Source organism: Spodoptera frugiperda, chromosome 5 (assembly GCF_023101765.2).
Source record: "Spodoptera frugiperda isolate SF20-4 chromosome 5, AGI-APGP_CSIRO_Sfru_2.0, whole genome shotgun sequence".
Classification (NCBI taxonomy): Eukaryota; Metazoa; Arthropoda; class Insecta; order Lepidoptera; family Noctuidae; genus Spodoptera; species Spodoptera frugiperda.
This window is the reverse complement of record NC_064216.1, coordinates 3829768-3850389: the sequence shown is the minus strand read 5'-3', so window position 1 is coordinate 3850389 and position 20622 is coordinate 3829768. Positions and strand designations below refer to the sequence as shown.

Below are 20622 nucleotides of genomic sequence, written 5' to 3'. Positions count from 1 at the left end.
TGTATGTCAAGCAGTTTGCGGCAATTGTAAGTGCTATACACATACATATACGATTATAATTGGACTCCTGCCCAGGGCACTATATATAGAAACACTAGCTTCCTTCCGCGCGGTTTCACCTGCTCTGCTCGGCTCCTTTTGGTCGTAGCATGATGTTTTATACCCTATAGCCTTTCTCGTAAATGGACTAACCAACACAATAAGAATTATTCAAATCGGACCAGTAGTTCGGAGATTAGCGCGTTCAAACAAACAAACTCTTCAGCTTTATAATATTAGTATAGATTAAGAGAACTTCAATGAATAAAACCGTAGGCAAATCTCGTCACAACCTAAGTTATAAACTTCATTCAAAAGATGGATAAAGAAAAAATATTACTAGGCAAACCAATAAAATATGCCGATCCAGTACTTTTCCAATAATCAAGACGATTTTGTTTATTTTGCAAAATCCAAATCTCGGTCGTTTCAAAGAAGACCTTATAATGACAATTTCGTAAAGTTTGCGAGAAACTTTCGCTTGACTGTCCCGAATAAAATATGAATAGGCACAGACGGCAGCACGACAAACTACCCGAAATAGGCAAATTTCTTCAATGGAATTTCAATCTTAGTGTTTTACACTAAAGTTGAAATTGCTTAACATAAGATATTTTGATGAGATAGCTGTAGTAGTAGATCTGTATTTCGTTCACAAAATGTACGTATTTTATTCATCTTTGAAAATCTTTCTTGGAAATCTAGATACGACTAGTTCCGACGGTGGATGTTGAGCACAAAGGAGGGATTCGAATATGCTCACGTGAAAGTCTTTTTAACATGGATTTATAGGTGTATTAAAATGGTAACGTTGAAGAAAATATTGTAATATTTGGTGTGTGGCTCGATTCAATGATGTTGCATGATGCACGTTGCACACATTTGCTAGCTAGAGCTGTTAACTCGTTTTATTTGTTGGTTTAATAAGGTACTAGTACTACGTCATTTTATTTAAACTTTACACATGAATTAAAACTGATGTCATTGACTGACATAATGCTAGGGTCTTATACACTATAAGAGTTCATCAAACAACGTTGTAAATGTACTTTTCCATCAGAGATGTGCTATGTAGCTGTGCTACGAAGATGTAATAGTTATACTGTGAAACTATGTGACCGTTCCCATTGATACTAAGCTATTTAACTGTGCGAGAAAGATGAGCAGCTCGAGTAAATGATCTCATCTCAAAAAACAGCTTAGCTGAGTCCGTTGCCACCAGCACTATGCGTACCAATGAATATAATTGGTGGCAGCCAAAGCAACGTAGCAGCTAACAGCTCTGGCGGAAAAGCACCCTTATTAGGTTCCGGTCCAATGTATAAATAGCTTCTTATTAAGCTGTAACAACACCCACTAGATGATGAGAGATGATACCACATTTGGTACCATGTTATCATTTGGTACCAGCTACACCTATACGTATATAACCACTGAGCCATACAACACAGAGAGATCAAGATATTATCACGAAAAACGTGTGTCCATTAGAATTGAAGCTTATCTAAAGCGGTGGCCATATTTAAAGGGTAATGACTTCACTAATGAGAGCAAAACCAGGCACAAAAACGCTAGCAAACAACTAAGGGCTAAGGAAACTTTTGAAGGTATTAAATGTAAGAAGATTTTGTTTTTTTACTCCTTTGAAATATATGTTTAGGTGAACTTAGTAGTAATTGTTATACAAACTTTTAGATAGTTGTGTTATGTGTTGCATGTTATAGGGGGTGAACTTATTTATTTTCTTGAGTACCAGCCAGCATCTATCCGGAGATGCGGATTACCTAGCGGTTTTGGCTCCGGCTCGACAAGCAAAAGTAGGAACGGGGTGGTTTTTAGTCAGTAAGAGTCTGACACTCCTTCTCGCCTCGTCCAGAGCGGGAGAAGTCATTGGATGGTTTTCCCCTCTTAAAAAGCAGTATTGAGCCTTTTCGTTTGGCAAATAGATAGTAGTAATAAACTAGACCCAAAAATTGTGTCTGATGTATATGGAAATAGTTTTGCTGTTTCTTTGGGTATTTTTAATATCGTGTGGATTTCATCACGCACGCGGGATTGGCCCGCGTGCGGGGCTGTTGTCACGGATCACTACCGTCCCGCGTGCTTATTCCACGTCCTACAAGAAATACCTATTTGTATAATAAGGACACTTGATGATATTTAAAAAGGACATGAAGGATGATTTTGACAGAAATGCACGCGGAGAAATTAATTTATCTACATCAGTGACATTTTAAGAAACTACATTACTAGATAGTCTCAATCTATCCGCCTGTGAAGCAGGTGTGTTTTGTTATGTCAACAAACGAGTAGGTAAAACTTCTGTTTTAAAAATAATATAAACAAGTAGTGAGCTGGTAAAACCCAACGCCCTTTACTCGCGTCACCATAACCGGTATTTGAGAAAATAAAACACAAAATGGACTTTGTTACTTGCATTTTTAGGGATCAGTTTACAAAGTATTGTTTACGATCGAGTCGGATTCGTGCCGAAGCATGGCTCTCTCACACTTGGTAATGAGATGCTATTTTCATCATACACGATGGTATTTTTCATTAAAATAAATAAATTCACCTCAACTTTACCTGTATTTTTACTCCTAAATATATCTTGTCCTTCGCGGGACAACCTTTCATTTGCAGACAAGAACTGTCTTCATCTGAAAATGACAATATTGAGACAGTTTTGTAAGTTTTCTAATAAAAATCTTTTTATTAAGATAATAAAATCCTTTGTGTACTTTTTTAAGAAGAGTATCGTTAAAGTACGGTAAGTTTTCTTTATAGACAAATTTTGAAGTCGTGTGGTGATGTCAGAATAGAAGATATTTACTGGTTTCGAATTATTGAGAAACCACTGTAACTTATTCTTTTAAACTGCTATCTCTAACTAACTCGCCAAGCATCGGGACCATAGCAACCTCTCTTTTGGAGAAAAGGCTCATAGTCCAGCAGTTAACTCTCATACATTATAGTTTACAATTTCTTGAAATAATAAAAACTTTGGAGTTATATGGAATGCCGTTTATTATGCTATCAAGTTTTGGGTGTTAATACCGTAAGCTCGTTTAATAATTGCATTTCGGTTTTATAAAACCTGATTCCTTCGGCTGTTTAAATCGAACGGAATACTGTTATTTTTATTCCAGCTCAAACATTTATTCAGGTGACTATAGTTTTTTTATAGTACAAGCAGGTAAACGAACAGACAGATCACCTGATGGTAAGCAATTGGCGCCGCTCATGGACACACGAAACACCAGGGGCGTTATTAGTGCCTTGACGGTCTTTTGGGGGATTTAAGGTTCGTAGGGGAATCGAGGATTGGGAAGATTGGGAAAGAGGTAATTGGGCCTCCGATAACCTCACTTATACAACGAAACACAACGCACGCGTTGTTTCACGTCGGTTTTCTGTGAGGCCGTGTTATCACTCGAGCCAGCCCATTCGTGCCTAAGCATGGCTCTCCTAGTCTTATACACACTTTATTTATCTTACATTATTTGATCACCAAAGTTTGATAAAAAGTGACGTCAGTAATCTAAATAATTTTTTTATTTAATTGAGATTGTGACGCACGTACACAACGTAACCCTGCTAACGACCTATCTAGAAATGTAATTATGCGTTATAAATTCTGCGTGATACGAAAACGAAGTCTGTTTAGGGTTGACTAGTACTTAGTTGAAATTGTGTTTGTAGCTACACAAAGAACGTTAGAATGATTAATTGCTTTTAGGATCAATTTTAAGTAATAGTTATTGTTGTTTGCGATTTAGAACGCGATTAAATAAAAATAAATAGTATAGTTTCTGCCTGTTCCCTTTTATTTGGGATATTATTTATTTTCTCTTAATAATAATGTTTCATATTATGATAAACTATTTTATCGGCCGCGCTTTTTAAGGGATGGGGCAGATATCTATAAATATAATCAGCGATTTTTTGTTAGTCACAAATAGCATACCAATTTTTAGTTTTTATCTTGATAATTGCGAAATATTGCATACAAACGTCCACCGCCCATTTCAGAAAAGTAAAGATTTAAATAGGGACAAATAGAAGCTTATATCACTCCCCAGTCCTCCAACTAACTTTGCACAAAAAATATATTATGTTTTAAACTAGCAAGCTTTGATGGAGGAACAGAGCATCATGAAGAAAGGACATACAAACACACTTCCCAATTTGTCATATTAGTATCTAAGTATAGATTACCTATGTCTTATTATATCCCCATTTTGTCTCATCCCCTGTACTCACCAGGGAACCTACATCCCAAAACACAGTTTTGAACCAATATTTTATGTGCTGGTCTTGATAGACCAGATATTGATATGTAGTAGTAGATACTTAAATAAAGTAGCCTTTGGACGAAGTTCGGAGCTCTCTTCGTCGTAATAGATACTTAAGTATTGAAAGTGAACTATATAGGCAGCCCTGAGCTCATACAATACATTATTCGTGAGGAATTAATTATTCTATGATTTGAGTAACCGATTGCTTGAACATCTTCTTTCACTTATTTTGTGATCGATCTTCTATAGAGGTACCGTAATTTATTTGGTGAGATCAAATTTCAACCATTTTCACTTAATACGTTTATACACATATTATTTGAAAAGAGGTATGGTTCCTGACATATATTTGTTCTCCTTTTACTTATTGGATGATTTTAACCCATCAAAAAATATTGTTTCTTATTCCCAAAAAAAAAATAACAGACAGTGATAAGCTATTCTCCAACAACCCTTAAGGCCGAGAACGCACTTGTGACGCCTCTGGTGTTTCGGGTATCCATGAGCAGCGGCGATTGCTTACCAACAGATAATCCGTCTGCTCCTTTACTGCTTTATACTAGTAACCCAACAACCGCGCAAACCGTGAACGACTATGAACAATTTCACGATCACTTTATTCGAAAACCTCTCTAATACTATACTTCCTTCCCCTCTTAATATTTCAAAGAAGGTTACCAATATTTCATTATTTCTCGACACAGAAGATTTACGTTCCATAACAGTAACGCAGGTAATCCTACTTACTCCCTGTCTTATAAATTGACGTGTCGCCTACTTACCTGTGTGAAATGTTCATTATTCTAATGTTGGCTTGACAACTTATTAAGGGAATGTCTTTGGAGAATTTATTTTGGTACTCTTGTGATTTCAATATTATGTACAGGTTGCGTATAGTGCATATATTAGTGACTGAGGCGTGCATTGATATTTTTAACCCTTCGTATGTTTGGAACGTTGATCCACGCGAGACATAATGTGTGTCTTATCTATACTAATATTATAAAGCTGAAGAGTTTGTTTGATTTTTTGTCTCGCTTTGTTTGAACGCGCTGAATCTCCGGAACTACAGAGGTACTCGATTATGACACGTAAACCCAGCCTGAAGTGCATTTATCATGGACTAGGCTATAGATCATCATAATAATATCACGCTATGACCAATAGTAGCCGAGCTGAGCGGGTGAAACCGCATTCGGAAGTAGCTAGTCTAATAATATATGGCAGTTCGTTTGAAGTTAAAAGAACAAAATTCTCTGCGGCCCTGTTTTTCAGGGGGAAAAATCATTCAATAACTTCTCCCGCCTTGGGCGAGGCGAGAGGGAGTGTCAGACTCTCAACAATTAAAAATTACCCGGTTCCAACTCCTGCTTTACGAGCCGGAGCCCCGGTAGGCAGTCCGCAGCTCCCTGCGACCCTTATTAGGTCGAAAAGTGTTTAGAAAAGTGCTTAAAATGTTAAATGCTACCGCATTTACAGAGCATAGTTTAATGGCATAAATCGTTGCAGCCTTGTTTGTAAATCATCAGTTCTAATATCGCAATAATATTATAGATCACAATTAATGACGTCATAGTCAACATCATGGTCAACACTGAGTAGGTAAACAATAGTATGAATCAATTTTATGACGTCATTACACCTTAAGAGGAGTATTATTAGATTTGTTTGTATAAGTTGTTCCCAGTAGTTCCTAATATAACGATTGCTTTGCAAAATTGTATGAAAGTTTACTGAGTGCGGTGTGTACGCGAAAAATATTGGCTACTGTTTGTAAAATAAATATGATTTATGAGAGTGTCAATTCATTCTTGGTTTTCCTAAGAAACGCTATGGTAACTGTACTGAAAATCTTAGGATTTTCAATTGTATGTGAATCACACAAATAATAATTTTGTATGGGGATCGAATCTGCGACACGTTGTATAGCAATAGTTACAGGGCTTACGTTGAAAGAGATCGAAATGATCGCATTCAGACCTCTATACCCTAAGTACGAGTTTAATTTTATTTACGTTAAACAAAAACGAAACGATTGCGAGATTGGCGCTCTGATTGGCCGGTACGAATGAATCAACCAATAAGAGCGCCGTACGCGCTTTCGTTTCGATCTCGTTGAACGTAAAACAAACTCGTACTAAGCCCTCCGATTGGCCAGCTCCAGTGAACCAACCTAACAAACTAAGGGTAAAGTTCAGCTACGGCAACAACCGAGTACTCAATCAAAAATACTTTTTAAAAGGCACACGTTAAAATGCTTTTTCGTGTGAAAAAATATGACTGCCTACCAAAGTGTTATAATTAATGACCTGAACTGTTGGCGTGACCAAATTATAAGTTCATATGTGTGATTTCTCTCACGTAGGTACAGCGAAATAAAAAAGTTAATAAGTTTTATTACTGTTTCTGAAGTAATGGTTGTATGTTTCATTGCTCGAGTGCGTCGTCGCCAAATGTGATTTGAGTTAGGGTTTTTAAAATTTTGAAAATGTGATTCTAGAAAAGTTTTAGTTGAAAATATTATCATTATTAAAAACTTTTTGAAACAAACCGTTTTAGATTAAGCTACATACTCAGTTTAAAGATTATATACAAACATGTTAAGTACCTACGGTGCTGAAAAAATTATAACATTTAAAAGTGATTATTGCAATGTACTACTACTTGGAAGCTATTGTGGCGCCTCAGTTGTTGTCGGTACATATAAGTCGGAAAAACTCATATTATTATTGTACTTGCCGTTGGAAGGTTCTGAACCAGCACTCTAATGCATGAGAATCGGGCGTCTTCAACCTCCGTGGCACCACGACATTCGAGTCATATAATATAGGGCTGCTCGTTAGCCCCAATCCAATCCAACATTCATTTGTTTTGGTTATAAGATCAAAATTTTGTTTTATGATTTGAAGGAAACCAATTCTCTCATGCACGACCAACAAACAGATATTCAAACACAAGTTTCGATAAAGTTGTAACTCACATTCACATCGTTGAGTAAATTCACCAAAATTAGGAGTTGTACACAGTAAAGTTATGTACCCCGAAGTATGAGTAACTGTAATCCTGGAATCGTAATCGAGAAATGTAAAACAAGACAAGGATGTGTTAAATGTGTCAGTAAACGAGGATGTGTCAGTAGCAGCGCGACAATCGCCGCGTCGAGTGTCGCGGAATGTTGCTCATGTCAAAGTCAAAGTCAAAGTCAAAGCATTTATTTCAATTAATCCTAAATAAGGTACTTTTGAAACGTCAAATTGAATTGTCCGTCAATCTGTCTGTCAGTGAAGCTAGGCGCTCGTTCCAAGCTGCGGACAACGTAAGAGGTTACCGGGGCTCCGGCTCCTGCTTTGGAGAAGGAACGGGGATGGTTTTAAGTCAGTCATAGTCTAACACTCTCTTTGGCCTTGCTTAATGGCCAAAGGATGATTTTCCACCATAAATAACACAGCTCAGTTTACCTCTTCAAGAAAAACGACTTACATTTGAATTTTCATTTTATTCAACTTTAAATGTAACTCTTTATAAACATATATAAACATTACTTATATTATCGATATTATATTTTTATAACGAAGTTAATTGCGATTTATAACAATTCATTTATCACTTAAACTATAAAGTCTTTATTTATTATACACTGTCTATTAAACTTCTATGTTCCTTGACATAATCTGTATGTAAACAAGATAACATTACAAGTCAAGAGTTTATGGAAATTGCTATAGTTGTGTTTATGTGAAGGAATTAACTGAGATTGATTAAGCCACACACCCATCAAATGTAAGTACCTTGTGGTGAACTGTGGCTTTCTGATTTAAGTGGATGTGCTGTGACACCTGTCTACCTCTTTCAGGGTAAGAAAGGGGTACTGGTATTTTGTGTGATCTAGAATCTATTGTTTTATGTCTGAGTGTGATGTAAATTGACACTGGTACGTCTTAAAACTGCGACCAGCTACCGAGGTGCAGTAGCATTCCCTAAAGTATATTAGTGACCTAACTGCGATCCGTAAGCCGCTTGCCAAACGTGGAGATTATGGCATTCCTCTCCCAAGGGGAGGCCTTTGAACACCGCCGTGCCCTCAGGGAAGTGATCGGCGACGGCGACCTCTCGCGTCCGGCTTTGGTTCAGGCCATGGTGCGGAGCGAGGGGGACTGGGATGCCGTCTCCTCCTTCTGCGAAGCAGTTATGCTAGTTAAGGAGGAGGCGGGACGCGTGAGGGAACGAACTTCCTCACGCCCCAGCCGACGCGAAAGACACTCCGGGCGTCGGGGATCGCGTGACGATCTCCGGCCACCGTAAGTGGGGTCTGCGGACGGCGAGCAAGGGTAGCTCGCCGCCCGACCAGAACCAGACCCGTGCGTGCGGCGCGTTGCGTTCCGCGCGCGCCTCAAAGAGCCATCAGACCACCACAGATGGGGCCCAGTAGGGCTGATGCTTAATCCGGAGCTGCGGACAACCTAGCGGGTTTACCGGGGCTCCGGCTCGACAAGCAGGAGTAGGAACGGGGTGGTTTTTAGTCAGTAAGAGTCTGACACTCCCTCTCGCTTTGCCCTGGCGAGAGAAGTCATTGGATGATTTTCCCCCCTGAAAAAAAAAAAAAAAAAAAAGGGGGAGGCTTTTGTTCAGCAGTGGACGTCTCTCGGCTGATGATGATGATGTAAATGTGCCATATTGGTGGTCGTTCCATTAGTGGTTGTGCGCCCCGTGTGTGGATTGAAACTAATTGAGCTACTTCGATGAACAGTTGCACGAGTAAGTCGTGTATGACATAATTAACAAGACACAATGTGAGTGTTTTACATTGACTTTCTCCTATAACTCCCTAAGTAAGATATGGATACTCCTGATCAGATCCATATTATACTTTAGATTTAATATTTGTACATATTAGACAGTCGAAGTTACTAGAAAAAAAAACCTGTAAACTAAAATAAAACCAAACACATTTCAAATGAAACAAATGACAATAACATAATATATACGGTACTACTACTTCCCACAAAAAATATTTAGGTATATACAAACAAAACAATAACACACATATATACTCACACTTAAGTATATAGACATTATTTACATGTAGTACATAATATCACCGACTATACCTAGACACATCTAAGATTGATACCCAACGTCAGCTCCTACAGATGGCAATCAGTCACGGCTGTATACATGAAAGCCTGTAACAGCACGATGCTGCCAATATTTTATTGTTGCTATTTGTTTATTGACAGGCACTCGTGTGAAATGTAATTTTATTTACGTTCGGTTTTGTTTTTGTTTTATGTAGTGTAGTGTTTGTGGTTTCATAAGGAGATTGTGTTTCTGAAGTTTGGTTATGTTGAAGATAGGAGTTGTTCGAGTTAAGTTTAAGTTATTTCCGAACCGATACGATCTTCAAACCTTCAAGAAAAGAGCGTATTCCTTTTTAAAAGGCCGGCAACTCCTTTGGCCACTCCTCTGGTGTTGCGGGTGTCTATGGGCGGCACTAGTCGCTTACCATCAAGTTACCGGTCTACTCGTTTGCCCCCTATTCCATAAAGAAAGTTCACAATGAGTTCCAGATTTAGAAAATATATAGGTAATATTATTTTCTTAAGCAATAAGTAGAGGTTTGCTTATAGCATAGGTATATAACTTTAAGTACTTTACCTATATCAGTTTTAGTATTATGTCATGGTTCAAAACAAAGAAAGTACAAACTACACAGATAAAACTAAGTTAAAAACTAAATACGATTATAGAGACCTTACTGAAGCATCACTTATCGAAAATTGCAATGAGGTGTTGTCGACTTGTGAATCAGATCCTAAAGTCAATTACTTAGCAGTTGCACCCGGCATATAATATCTATGGTTTTATGTATGCATAAGAATAACCTATAGGCATAACTACCAACTGCCTTCGGAAAAAAGCAGTAGGTACCTACAACATATGAAGTTAAATAATAATAAAATCAAGATCATAAAATCAACTGATCATCTGAATCAAATGCCATCTGCTAATATGGAAAAACCCGACCGCAGGCAGGCATTCTGTAATTTATTAACTAAATTATACACTGATTATGAACTTGATGTTCTTACCTACGGTATTGCGGTTTGCAAGGATCATTATGCCAATTATATTCATATATACCTATGTGTTTATATTTTATTATACACTGTTACACAATGTAGTACATTGTTTATATTTATTAATGATAGTTTGAAAGATTTATATTTTGTAGATAGTATGAAAATATTTTTCATTCTTTATATGAAACGCATCTTTCCTGCGTGCTATGGATGAGTGCTATAAATGGCTTCCCTAATGTCGATATATCGTAGGATTCGCCAGCAGCCAACTAGTGCGGACGTCTCAAGTACTCCGCACTATCTACCGCTCGGACCGCAAATCCAGACTACCCGCTGCTCGGTCGCGGTTGGCTCACACCTCAGCGCGCTCAGCTCGTTGCCCCGATCACGCGAGGCCCTCCGTCGTGTCCGGTGCCCGGTCTGCCACCAGCGGCAAGCCCCGGGTGCCGGCTCGGCGGGTCCCCCGCGCGGGTCAGCGGCTGACGTGTCGCCACCAGCCACCCCGAACATTTTACAACAACATTTTTTCATCTACCCGACGAATAATTACTTTTGTCGAAACACCTGTCTTCGGTCTACCTACGAACGAAGATGCCACACGGAGGTCGCGAGCAGTCGCCGCGCTCCTCCAAGCTCGGCCCGGCGGGGCGGGGGAGGGTTTTTAAGAACTCTCGCCTGCGCCCCACCGAAACCAGGACGCTGCACGTGGCGATACAAGGGTTCGTCGCCAGTGCCACGCCGACCCCATCAGCCACCGGAGGTGCGGGGGAGGAATTCTTCCCCCCGCCCCCCTCGATACCCGACACCCCGGCGTCGCCCTCGCCTCCGCTGCGCACGGCCCCACCTGCGTGGCCGACCGCGACGCCGGAACCAATGGACGTGGTGCCGACCACCGCCACTCCGGACGCGGGTGTCACACACCCGACCACCGTCACTCGTGACGCCGGTGCGACACACCCGCCGTCCGCAATACCGCGGCCGACTCCACGGCCGCATACTGACACCGATGCGGCGCAACCTGCCGCCACCGCAGCCGCCGCTCCACGCGCCACCGCTCCTCGCGCCCCCGCCCCCGCACTACCCGCGGGACAGAAGCCGAGGAAGCCGCAGCCCGCCGCGGCCCCGCCGCGCCCCCAACGGCCTCAGAAGAAGCCGACCGCAATGGCGCCAGCTGCGCCCATGCGCCCAGCGCCCCCCAGCGCCGCGCCCCCACGCGCAGCGCCTATGTATCGCGCGCCCCCGGCCAACATCGCACCGGGGCGCTTCCCTTCGCCGCCGAAGATGCCGGCGGACAAGAGAAAGGCGGTTTTCATCACTCCGCCCTTCCGCCCACCGCCCATCCTGCCACCATTCGCTCCACCGCTGCACGGCGCTGCGCCCGTAGCCACGTACGCAGCCGCCGCCGCCGCTACCGCCACCGGAACGCCCGCCCCAGCCGCGCCCCCGACACCGAAGCCGCGCTCGCCCACGACACCGTGCGCCCCCCCGCCCAAGAAGACGCGTTACCCGCCGCTCATAGTGGAGAAGCTCCCCAACTGGGTCGAGCACTTCACGGCCCTGAAGCGGCGGCTTGGACACGCGCCCAACGCGCGCCCCTTTGGAAAGGGGGTGCGCTTCACGCCCCGCTCCGACGAGGAGTACCGGGCGATCCAGGCCTACCTGGCTGAACTGGAGAAACACCAGGGAATCGCCTGGTTCTCGTACTCCCTCCCCGCGGAGCGAAGCGTCAAGGTGGCCATACGCGGGCTACCGGTTGACACCCCGCCGGAGGCGATCATGGAGGCGCTGCAGGACGCCGGCTACGGCGCGGAATACGTCCGCCCCATCCGCGCGCGCCAGGGACGACCTGGGTGTTTATACTACGCCCAGGTAGCGCGCGCAGAAAACACCATCCCGGGCATCTACGGGGTAACAGAGCTACTCTGTATGCCCGGGATCAAGATTGAAGCGTGGCGCGGGAAAAAGGGCCCCGCACAATGCCACAGATGCCAGCAATTCCGGCACTCGTCACACAATTGCCACCGGCCAATGGCCTGTGTGCGGTGCGGCGAGGACCACCCGGCAAGCGAGTGCCCCCGCCCTAAGGAGGAGCCGCCCACCTGCGCGAATTGCGGCGGCGCACACACGGCGAATAACACGTCGTGTCCCGTGTTCCGCCGCGAGACGCGCAACCCGAGGGCAGGCACTGTGGCGCGCACAGCCGCCGCCCCCACCGCCAAACCAGCAGCCGTACAGCCAAGGGGCGAACACAACGCCCCTGGCTCTCTAATGGCCGCGGCAAACGAGCCGGGAGGCGAGCGACGCAAGAGGCGCAGGCGCAAGAAGGCGCCCCCGCCAACCGCCGCCGCCCCCAAGCCCGCTGCTGCTCCCGCCGGCGCCCCCCGCGCCCCCGCTGCCGCCCCCGCTGCTGCTCCCACCGGCGCCACCCGCGCCCCCGCTGCCACCACCACCACTGCCACCTCCGCTGCCACCGCTGCGCGCCCGGCGAGGCGCACGGCTGCGCCACGGCCGGCAACACAGCCGACCCCTGCGCAGTCCGCCCGCACACTCACCATCAACGACGTCGTCCGGATCCTGCAGGAGATCGTGACGGCGCTCGTCACGCAGCGGAGCGACCCGGTGCCGCTGCTCCTAGACGCAATCAAGTCTCTGATTTGCGATGGACCAGCGGCACCTTAGACTCGTGTTCTGGAACGCCAACGGGATGTCCCCCGAGAAGACCAGGCTATTGAAGCTGCTGCTAGACCAGCGGCAAGCTGACATAGCCCTGATCAACGAGACGCACCTCAGACCGGTGGACAAGCTGAAACTCGCCGGCTTCCACGTCTACCGGGAGGACCACGTCTCGCCATCAGGGATTGCCTACAGGGGATTGGCAATCCTGGTCAGGAGAAGAATCGTCCACCAGCTGTTGCCGGTGCCCACGCTGTCTGCTGCCTACGCGCTGGGCGTGGAGATCTGCATCAACCACCAGCCGACCCGAGTGTTCGCGTTCTACAGGCCACCACAACTTCGCCTCGCAGTGGCTGACGTCCGCGTCCTCCTGGACTCGCCGCTGCCTACAGTGGTGGCCGGCGACTTCAACCTGAAGCACACCGCGTGGAACGCGAACACCAACACCAGCGAGGGAACTCGTCTCCTCGATGATGCAGAGCTCCACGGCTACGTGGTACTGGGCCCAGAGGCCCCCACCCACTACCCAGGCAACCGGCTGCAGCTACCCGACGTCATAGACCTGGCCGTCATGCGCGGCATCACCGCGACGGTCAACTGTGACGTCCTGGACGACCATCTCCTGTCAGACCACCAACCGGTGTGTCTGACTCTCGAGGACATCCCGCAGCACCTGCGACCTCTTCCTCCTCGCCCACGGCGGGACTGGCGCTCCTTCGCCGCGCACATGGCGCGGAACTCGCCGTCCTACCGCGTCGACACGCCCGCGGACGTGGACCGCCTCGCCGACGACTTCGCCGCGGCCACACAGGCCGCACTCGACGAGGCCCAGACGGCGAGCACCGCGACGCCTAGGAGGCCGACACCACTCCCGGCCTCCATACTCGCCATGATCGAGAGGAAGAGGAGACTTCGCAGGTCGTGGCAAAGGACCCGCTGCCCGACCATGAAGAGTTCGCTCAACGCTCTGGCTGCGAAGATCTCGTCCGCTGTGGCAAACCACGCGGGCGAGTCGTGGCAACGCGCCATCGAGCGAGCGACAGATGATTGGTCGGGCATCCACCGATTGTGCCGCAGCCTCGCAGGGAAGCCGGCTCCGATTAGGCCCCTACTGGCCGGCGACGGAACCCCCCGTTACCGTGCCGAGGACCGCGCGGAGCTCTTCGCCGACTCCCTGGAGGCTTCGTTCCAGCCGAACCCAGCCCGCAACGTGCAACACACGGCAGCCATCGAGGAACAGGTCGAACGGTACCTGGAGCAGCCGATCCTCCCCGATGAGGACCCCATCGTGTTCTCCCCCGGCCTGGTGCGGCGTATGGCTCTCCGAGCCCCACTACGCAAGGCACCCGGTCCGGACGGCATCCCCAATGAGGCCCTCCGCCGCCTGCCGCCGCGAGGAATCGCGACGCTGACGCGGCTGTTCAACGGGATCCTCCGCACCGGACACTTCCCGGCTAAGTGGAAGCTCGGCAGAGTAATCATGCTGCCCAAACAAGGGAGAATACATTGCTGCCGGGGAGCTACCGCCCCATCACGCTCCTCGATACCGTATCGAAGCTCTTCGAGAAGCTGCTGCTGTTGCACCTGCGCCCACACCTCCAGCCACGCGGCGAACAGTTCGGCTTTAGGGCCGAACACTCCACGACCCAGCAAGTCGCGAGGGTACTGCACGACCTGGCCGCCGCGCGTAACAAGCGCGAGCGGGCCGCCGCAGTATTCCTCGACATGGAGAAGGCGTTCGACCGCGTCTGGCACGCCGGCCTGCTCAGCAAGCTGGCCACATCTACTACTCCTCGTCGACTAGTCAAGATCGTGGCCACCTTCCTGCACGGCAGAACCTTCCAAGTGGCAGTGGAAGGCGCTCTGTCGACTGAGCGCGGCATCCAAGCCGGCGTGCCCCAGGGAAGCTGCATCTCACCCGTGTGCTACTGCGTGTACACGGACGACATCCCCGTCGTGGACGGCGCCAAGCTCGCCCTCTACGCGGACGACGCGGCGCTCTACACGACGTCGCTGAACGCCCGGCACGCAGTAGTCAAACTACAGCGCGCCCTAGATGCACTCCCTGACTGGCTGGAGAAGTGGAGACTGGCTGTGAACGTGGCCAAGACTCAAGCGCTCGCCGTGGGGATCATGAAGCCGGACACCATGACTCTGATGGGTGAGCCAATACGGTGGGCGCCGAGAGTTAAATACCTCGGCGTGACCATCGACCGCTCCCTGTCCATGACGCCCCACGTGCAGCAGGCTGTTGCTCAGGCGCGCGCCGCCCGTCACCTCCTGCGCCCGGTCCTCGACTCGTCGCTGCCGCTCCGTGCGAAGCTCGGCATCTACAAGGCCTACATTCGGACACGGCTTACCTACGCCGCCCCGGCCTGGTACGCGCTCGTGTCCGAATCCAACAAGAAACGCCTCCGTGCGCAGCAATCACTAACGCTGCGCACCATAGTCAAGGCCCCGCGCTTCGTACGGAACGCGACAATTTCGAGAGACCTCGGCGTAGAGAGCGTCGACGACTTCGTGCAGCGCCTGAGCACCAATATGTTCGAGCGCGCCAGCAAGTCGCGGCACGACCACCTTCGGGCGCTGGCGCCATACCATCGGCGCCCCCCCGACGGATACGGTCTGCCGCGAGACCTGGTCGCCCCGGCCGACCCACCCGACGCAGCCACATGAGCCTCCCGCCCGCCCTAGCTAGGGCGGGGCGGTAGAGGCTCCCCACCGGACTTGACCACGCGCCGCTACCCGCCTGCTGCTCGCCGGGCCAGCCCGGCTTGAGCGCGGCCGCTAGCGGCGCCACAACACGGACTTGACATCGCATCGGGCCCCTCGCGGGGCCCGACTACTCCAACCCCTCGCCCGCAGTTGCGGGCAGCGACAAGCGACCGCCGAAACAGGCCTCGGCCTGGATCGCGCGTCCTCACGCCCCCAGTCGGGGACGAAGAGAAGGCCCCGTCGTCGATATATCGTATACTCAAGTTGCACATCTTCCTCGCCTAGGTAATTTGCGGTGACGCATCTTCACAGCTTAGCTATTACATCTTTGTAGCATAGCTACATAGCCTATCTCTGGTGGAAAAGCACCCTAATAGTCGAAGAACCGACATAAACAAAACTTAAATTTTTAGTATGTTTTATGCTAAATACAATTTTCTCCTAAGCTAATTATGAAGTGCGGGAATCATAGAATCCTTTTCCAACTAAGGAAAAAGCCTTTGTAAGCAGCAGACCTTCCGGATAACGATGATGTCATTTTAAATAGCATTACCTATTAGTGAACCTTAAACCATTTCAGTTAAAATTAAACGCGTGAGTTAATAAATCATATTACAATAGGAATGACTAACAAGTCGCATACATGGTTTACGTAAACTTAACCATAACCAATAACTTTATTAATTACTAGCTTTTGCCCGCGACTTCGTTCGCGTGGAATAGTGACTTCCGGCAAATTTTTGGTTTTAACCACATAGTTCCCGATCTCGCGGGATCTCTTCAAAAATGAGATGTGGAAGATATTCCAGGGAACTCTTCAAAAATCAACATAATGAGCTCTGCGTTTGAATTTAATAGATGTATACTCACTTAGGGCATTGAAAAAATAGTTTAAAAACGGACTTAAACTAACTTAAAACTAAAGAAAGCTACGAATTACGAATTTATAACAATTAAAAAAGAAACTATATTACAACCTATCCTCTATGCTATAATAACCAAGCTTAAACTAAATAATTTAAAAGAAACGACTTAAATCTAATCTAATTAAAAAAAAATTAGACTTACAATTTTATTAAAAAAACTAACTACAGTAACTACTAATAATCGATATCAAACTAAACCTACGTTAAATAGTTTAACCAAAAAACCAGGAAAACCCAACAAATAAACTTATTAATTGACAAATACAACGAAACCAATTTAGAATATACGAAACAGCAGGACCACTACAGACAAATAATCATACGACTGATAATACACTTTTTCTACGATAGTACCGAAGCGCTCGGCCGATACCCAACCAAATGAATGTAACGAAACCATAGCGCGATCTATTTCGATCCCAACGCCATCTATCGAGGATAAAGACAACTTGGATTATTTATTTATACTCCGTTCGGGCATTTTCTTTGTACTAAAAGTTTAATTATATTGATATTATTTTTTTCATACCATTTTACTATTTATTTACTTTTTTTCGATGAATTAAAACAATAACATGAACCGAAGTCGTGTAACGATCGACATAGAATTATCTATACTCCGTTAGAGCATTTTCTTTGTACTAAATGTTTTATTATATTGATATTATTTTTTTCATACCTTTTTACTATTTATTTACTTTTTTTCGATAAATTAAAACAATAACATGAACCGAAGTCGTGTAACGATCGACATAGAATTATTTATAAATAATTTATTTCTTATTTTTATTTTTTGATTTTTGAAATAAAAATATATCTATGTCCTTTCTAAGGTTCTAAACTATATCTGTACCAAATTTCAACCAAATCCGTCAAATAGTTGCGGAGATTAATGGTATAAGCATAGAATGTTCGACGTGATTCTTTAATTTGACATAACTTTTTTATTTATGAACCGATTGACATGAAACAAACACTAAATGTAAATTTAAGCATCCCACAATATATTCGTGAAAACCGCATCCAACTCGGATCAGCCGTTTCTGAGATTAGCGCGCACAGACGAACAGACAAACAGACAAACAGACAAACAGACAAACAGACAAACAGACAAACAGACAAAATAAAAGTTAATTACATTTTTGGGTTCGACATCGACATAACAATAACCCCTGCTATTTTTTTTATTTTTATTTTCAATGTACAGACAGCACTTTTCTACGATTTTATTATATGTATAGATTCAACCGTGACTTGCAAGATAATGGGTTTAGCCCAATAGTTTATTAAAGTTAACGACTTTCCTTGTAATTTTGCCCATTATATAGATTAAGAATTATAAACGTTGCTAAGCGTTTTTTTACTTAATGCATTTGTTATTAATCATACATCCATTAGAGGCTTGTAATTCATGTTGACGTATTTGGCTTGAGGTGTTATACGACATGCGTATTACCTCCTTGTCTTTTATTCCATAAAAGGATTAGCACAGTTTTATTTTATTATTAAACACCAATGTATGGTGAATAACAGGAACAAAGTATAACATCGTCTCCAAACCAGTCGGTTCGGAGAAATTAGGTTTTATGCGTTTCATAAAATAAACCTCTCATTTTCTTCGTATACATGTTCCTGAGATAATTTTGCTGTAAGTCTGGATTTAGAATACCAATTTGTGTATCTCGCAAATAGTTGTTATGTGATACTGAGGATCCTTTTTCATTAGAGGTGTGCTATGTAGCTACGATACGAAGGTGCGTTGCCGCAAAGTATGCAGTTGTGCGAAGAAGATGCGCAGGTCGAGTATACGATGTATTGATAGCATACATCCATAACACGCATCCATAGCACGCATCTTTCCATATATAAAACATAGCTTAGCTGAGTCCGCTTCCACCAGTTTTAAGCTATGTGGACCAATAAATGATATTGACCTCAATTAAAAACTAAAAATAGCTTAAAATCCAATCATATCAGGAAATAGCGAACTAAGTATTAGTTACCAATAATAGATATTAATTAAACGAAACCACTGAACAATACTAATTATATTAATATTTGGAACCACAAAACAAAATGTTAACCTCAATGTTTTACAGTAAACAATTATTATAATGGTAATATTTCTAGCACCATTTATTAAAATAACGCGAATTGTGGTATTTTCATAGTGCCAATTATTTTACATTTATATTTAACTTTATCTGCATTCTGAGAAGTAACTAATTATTTGTGATACCGAAATGCTTCTTTGTATTTATTTATTCATACATAGAATTGTTCGTAATTATAAGTAGCGTATAAGTGGCAGGTCGCCACAAATTAACAGCTAATTTAATATAATGATCATAACACATTCACCAATATGTATGTTTTTACAGGATTGTTAAGAATCTGTACGGTATCAAAAGCAAAGAGCAGAGGTACGAATAATCGAATATATTTTAAAGATAAAAAAATCCCAGTACACATCACTCTATTAGAGTAGTAGCATAGCATCATCTAAGCTATGTTTTTTATACGGAAAGATGCGTGCTATGAATGGCTTCCCTACTATCGATACATCGCATACTCGAGCTGTGCATCTTCCTCGCACAGCTACTTTGTGGCGGTGCATCTTTATAGCACATCTTACTCGGACAGCTACGTAGTTTAGTATCAATGGAAATGGTCACATAGTTTCACAGTTTAGCTATTACATCTTCGTAGCATAGCTATATAGCTTATGTCTACTGAAAAAGCGCTCTTATTTCTATATTTACATATCTCAGCCTTTGTCGTATATAGACTCGCGGACTCCTGTGAACTGGTCCATATTGTTGTGTGACTTTGAAATGGGTGAAATACTCAATTGTGACGTATCAATGGAGCATTTATCAGCCATTTTATTGGACACATTTGTATACACGTGATTTAGGTGACGTTTTTGCTGTGTTGACGCATTTAGGCCGTATTGAATCGATTTGTTGCAGTAGTTTTGGAATGAATTTTTCGGTAACAGTTTTTGTAAATATTTTTTTCTTGATTGTTTTGATCTAATACGCATGACTTAGCTAAAATGGTTTGGTGTAATAGAAGGCTTTTAAGTACAGTACACATTCGGTTTTGGGACCGCTCCTGTGGGATATCGGTTACGACTGGGTGCTGCGCACCGACCTCCCGAACGGCGTCGGTGTAATTTGTTATGCCGACGATACGCTAGTGTTAGCGCACGGGAGGTCGCACCAGGCGGCGGCCAACTTAATGGCGAGAGCGGTTGCGACGGTTGTTGATAGGATCCGGCAATTGGGACTCGAGGTGGCGCTCCACAAGTCCGAGGCCATGTGCTTTCATGGCCGCGGGAACGCGCCACCTCCGGGTGGGTCCCAAATAACGGCGGGAGGAGTTTCCATCGGCGTCGAGACGACGATGAAGTATCTAGGACTCGTCCTCGACAGTCGATGGAACTTCGTGGAACACTTCAGACGTTTGGCTCCAAAGTTGGAACGGACGGGGGCTGCGCTTAAGCGGCTCCTGCCAAACCTCGGGGGGCCAAATGCCTCCTGCCGGAGGTTGTACGCGGGGATCGTGCGGTCCATGGCCCTCTACGGCGCCCCTGTGTGGGCGCCGAACCTGATGCGGCGGCCAGCTCGGGCGCTGCTCACGTCTCAGAGGGTCATGGCCATCCGGGTGATCCGTGGATATCGCACGATCTCCGGGGAGGCGGCGAACCTCCTTGCCGGATTACCGCCCTGGGATTTGGTGGCGAAGGTGCTCGCGCGCGTGTTCAGATTGCGCGCCGACGCGTGTCGCCGGGGCGAAACTCCACTGCCGCGCCAGATCAGTGCGTGGCGGGACGAGCTCCGGCGCGATCTCATGGCGGAATGGCAGCAACGACTGTCGCAACCGAGG

General features: G+C 45.4%; 1 protein-coding gene across 1 annotated transcript; it reads left to right on the top strand.

Moving 5' to 3' along the window:
• Nucleotides 1-11008: 11008 nt before the first annotated feature.
• Nucleotides 11009-13070, top strand: LOC126910697 (uncharacterized). The gene is made up of 2 exons (XM_050693801.1): nt 11009-13003; nt 13053-13070. Exons 1-2 carry the CDS (start codon nt 11009-11011, stop codon nt 13068-13070), a joined length of 2013 nt encoding a protein of 670 aa, XP_050549758.1.
• The last annotated feature ends 7552 nt before the right edge of the window (nt 13071-20622 follow it).

Excerpts from the sequence above, each read along its gene's own strand:
- LOC126910697 (XM_050693801.1), top strand. The coding sequence starts at position 11,009 with ATGCCACACGGAGGTCGCGAGCAGTCGCCGCGCTCCTCCAAGCTCGGC.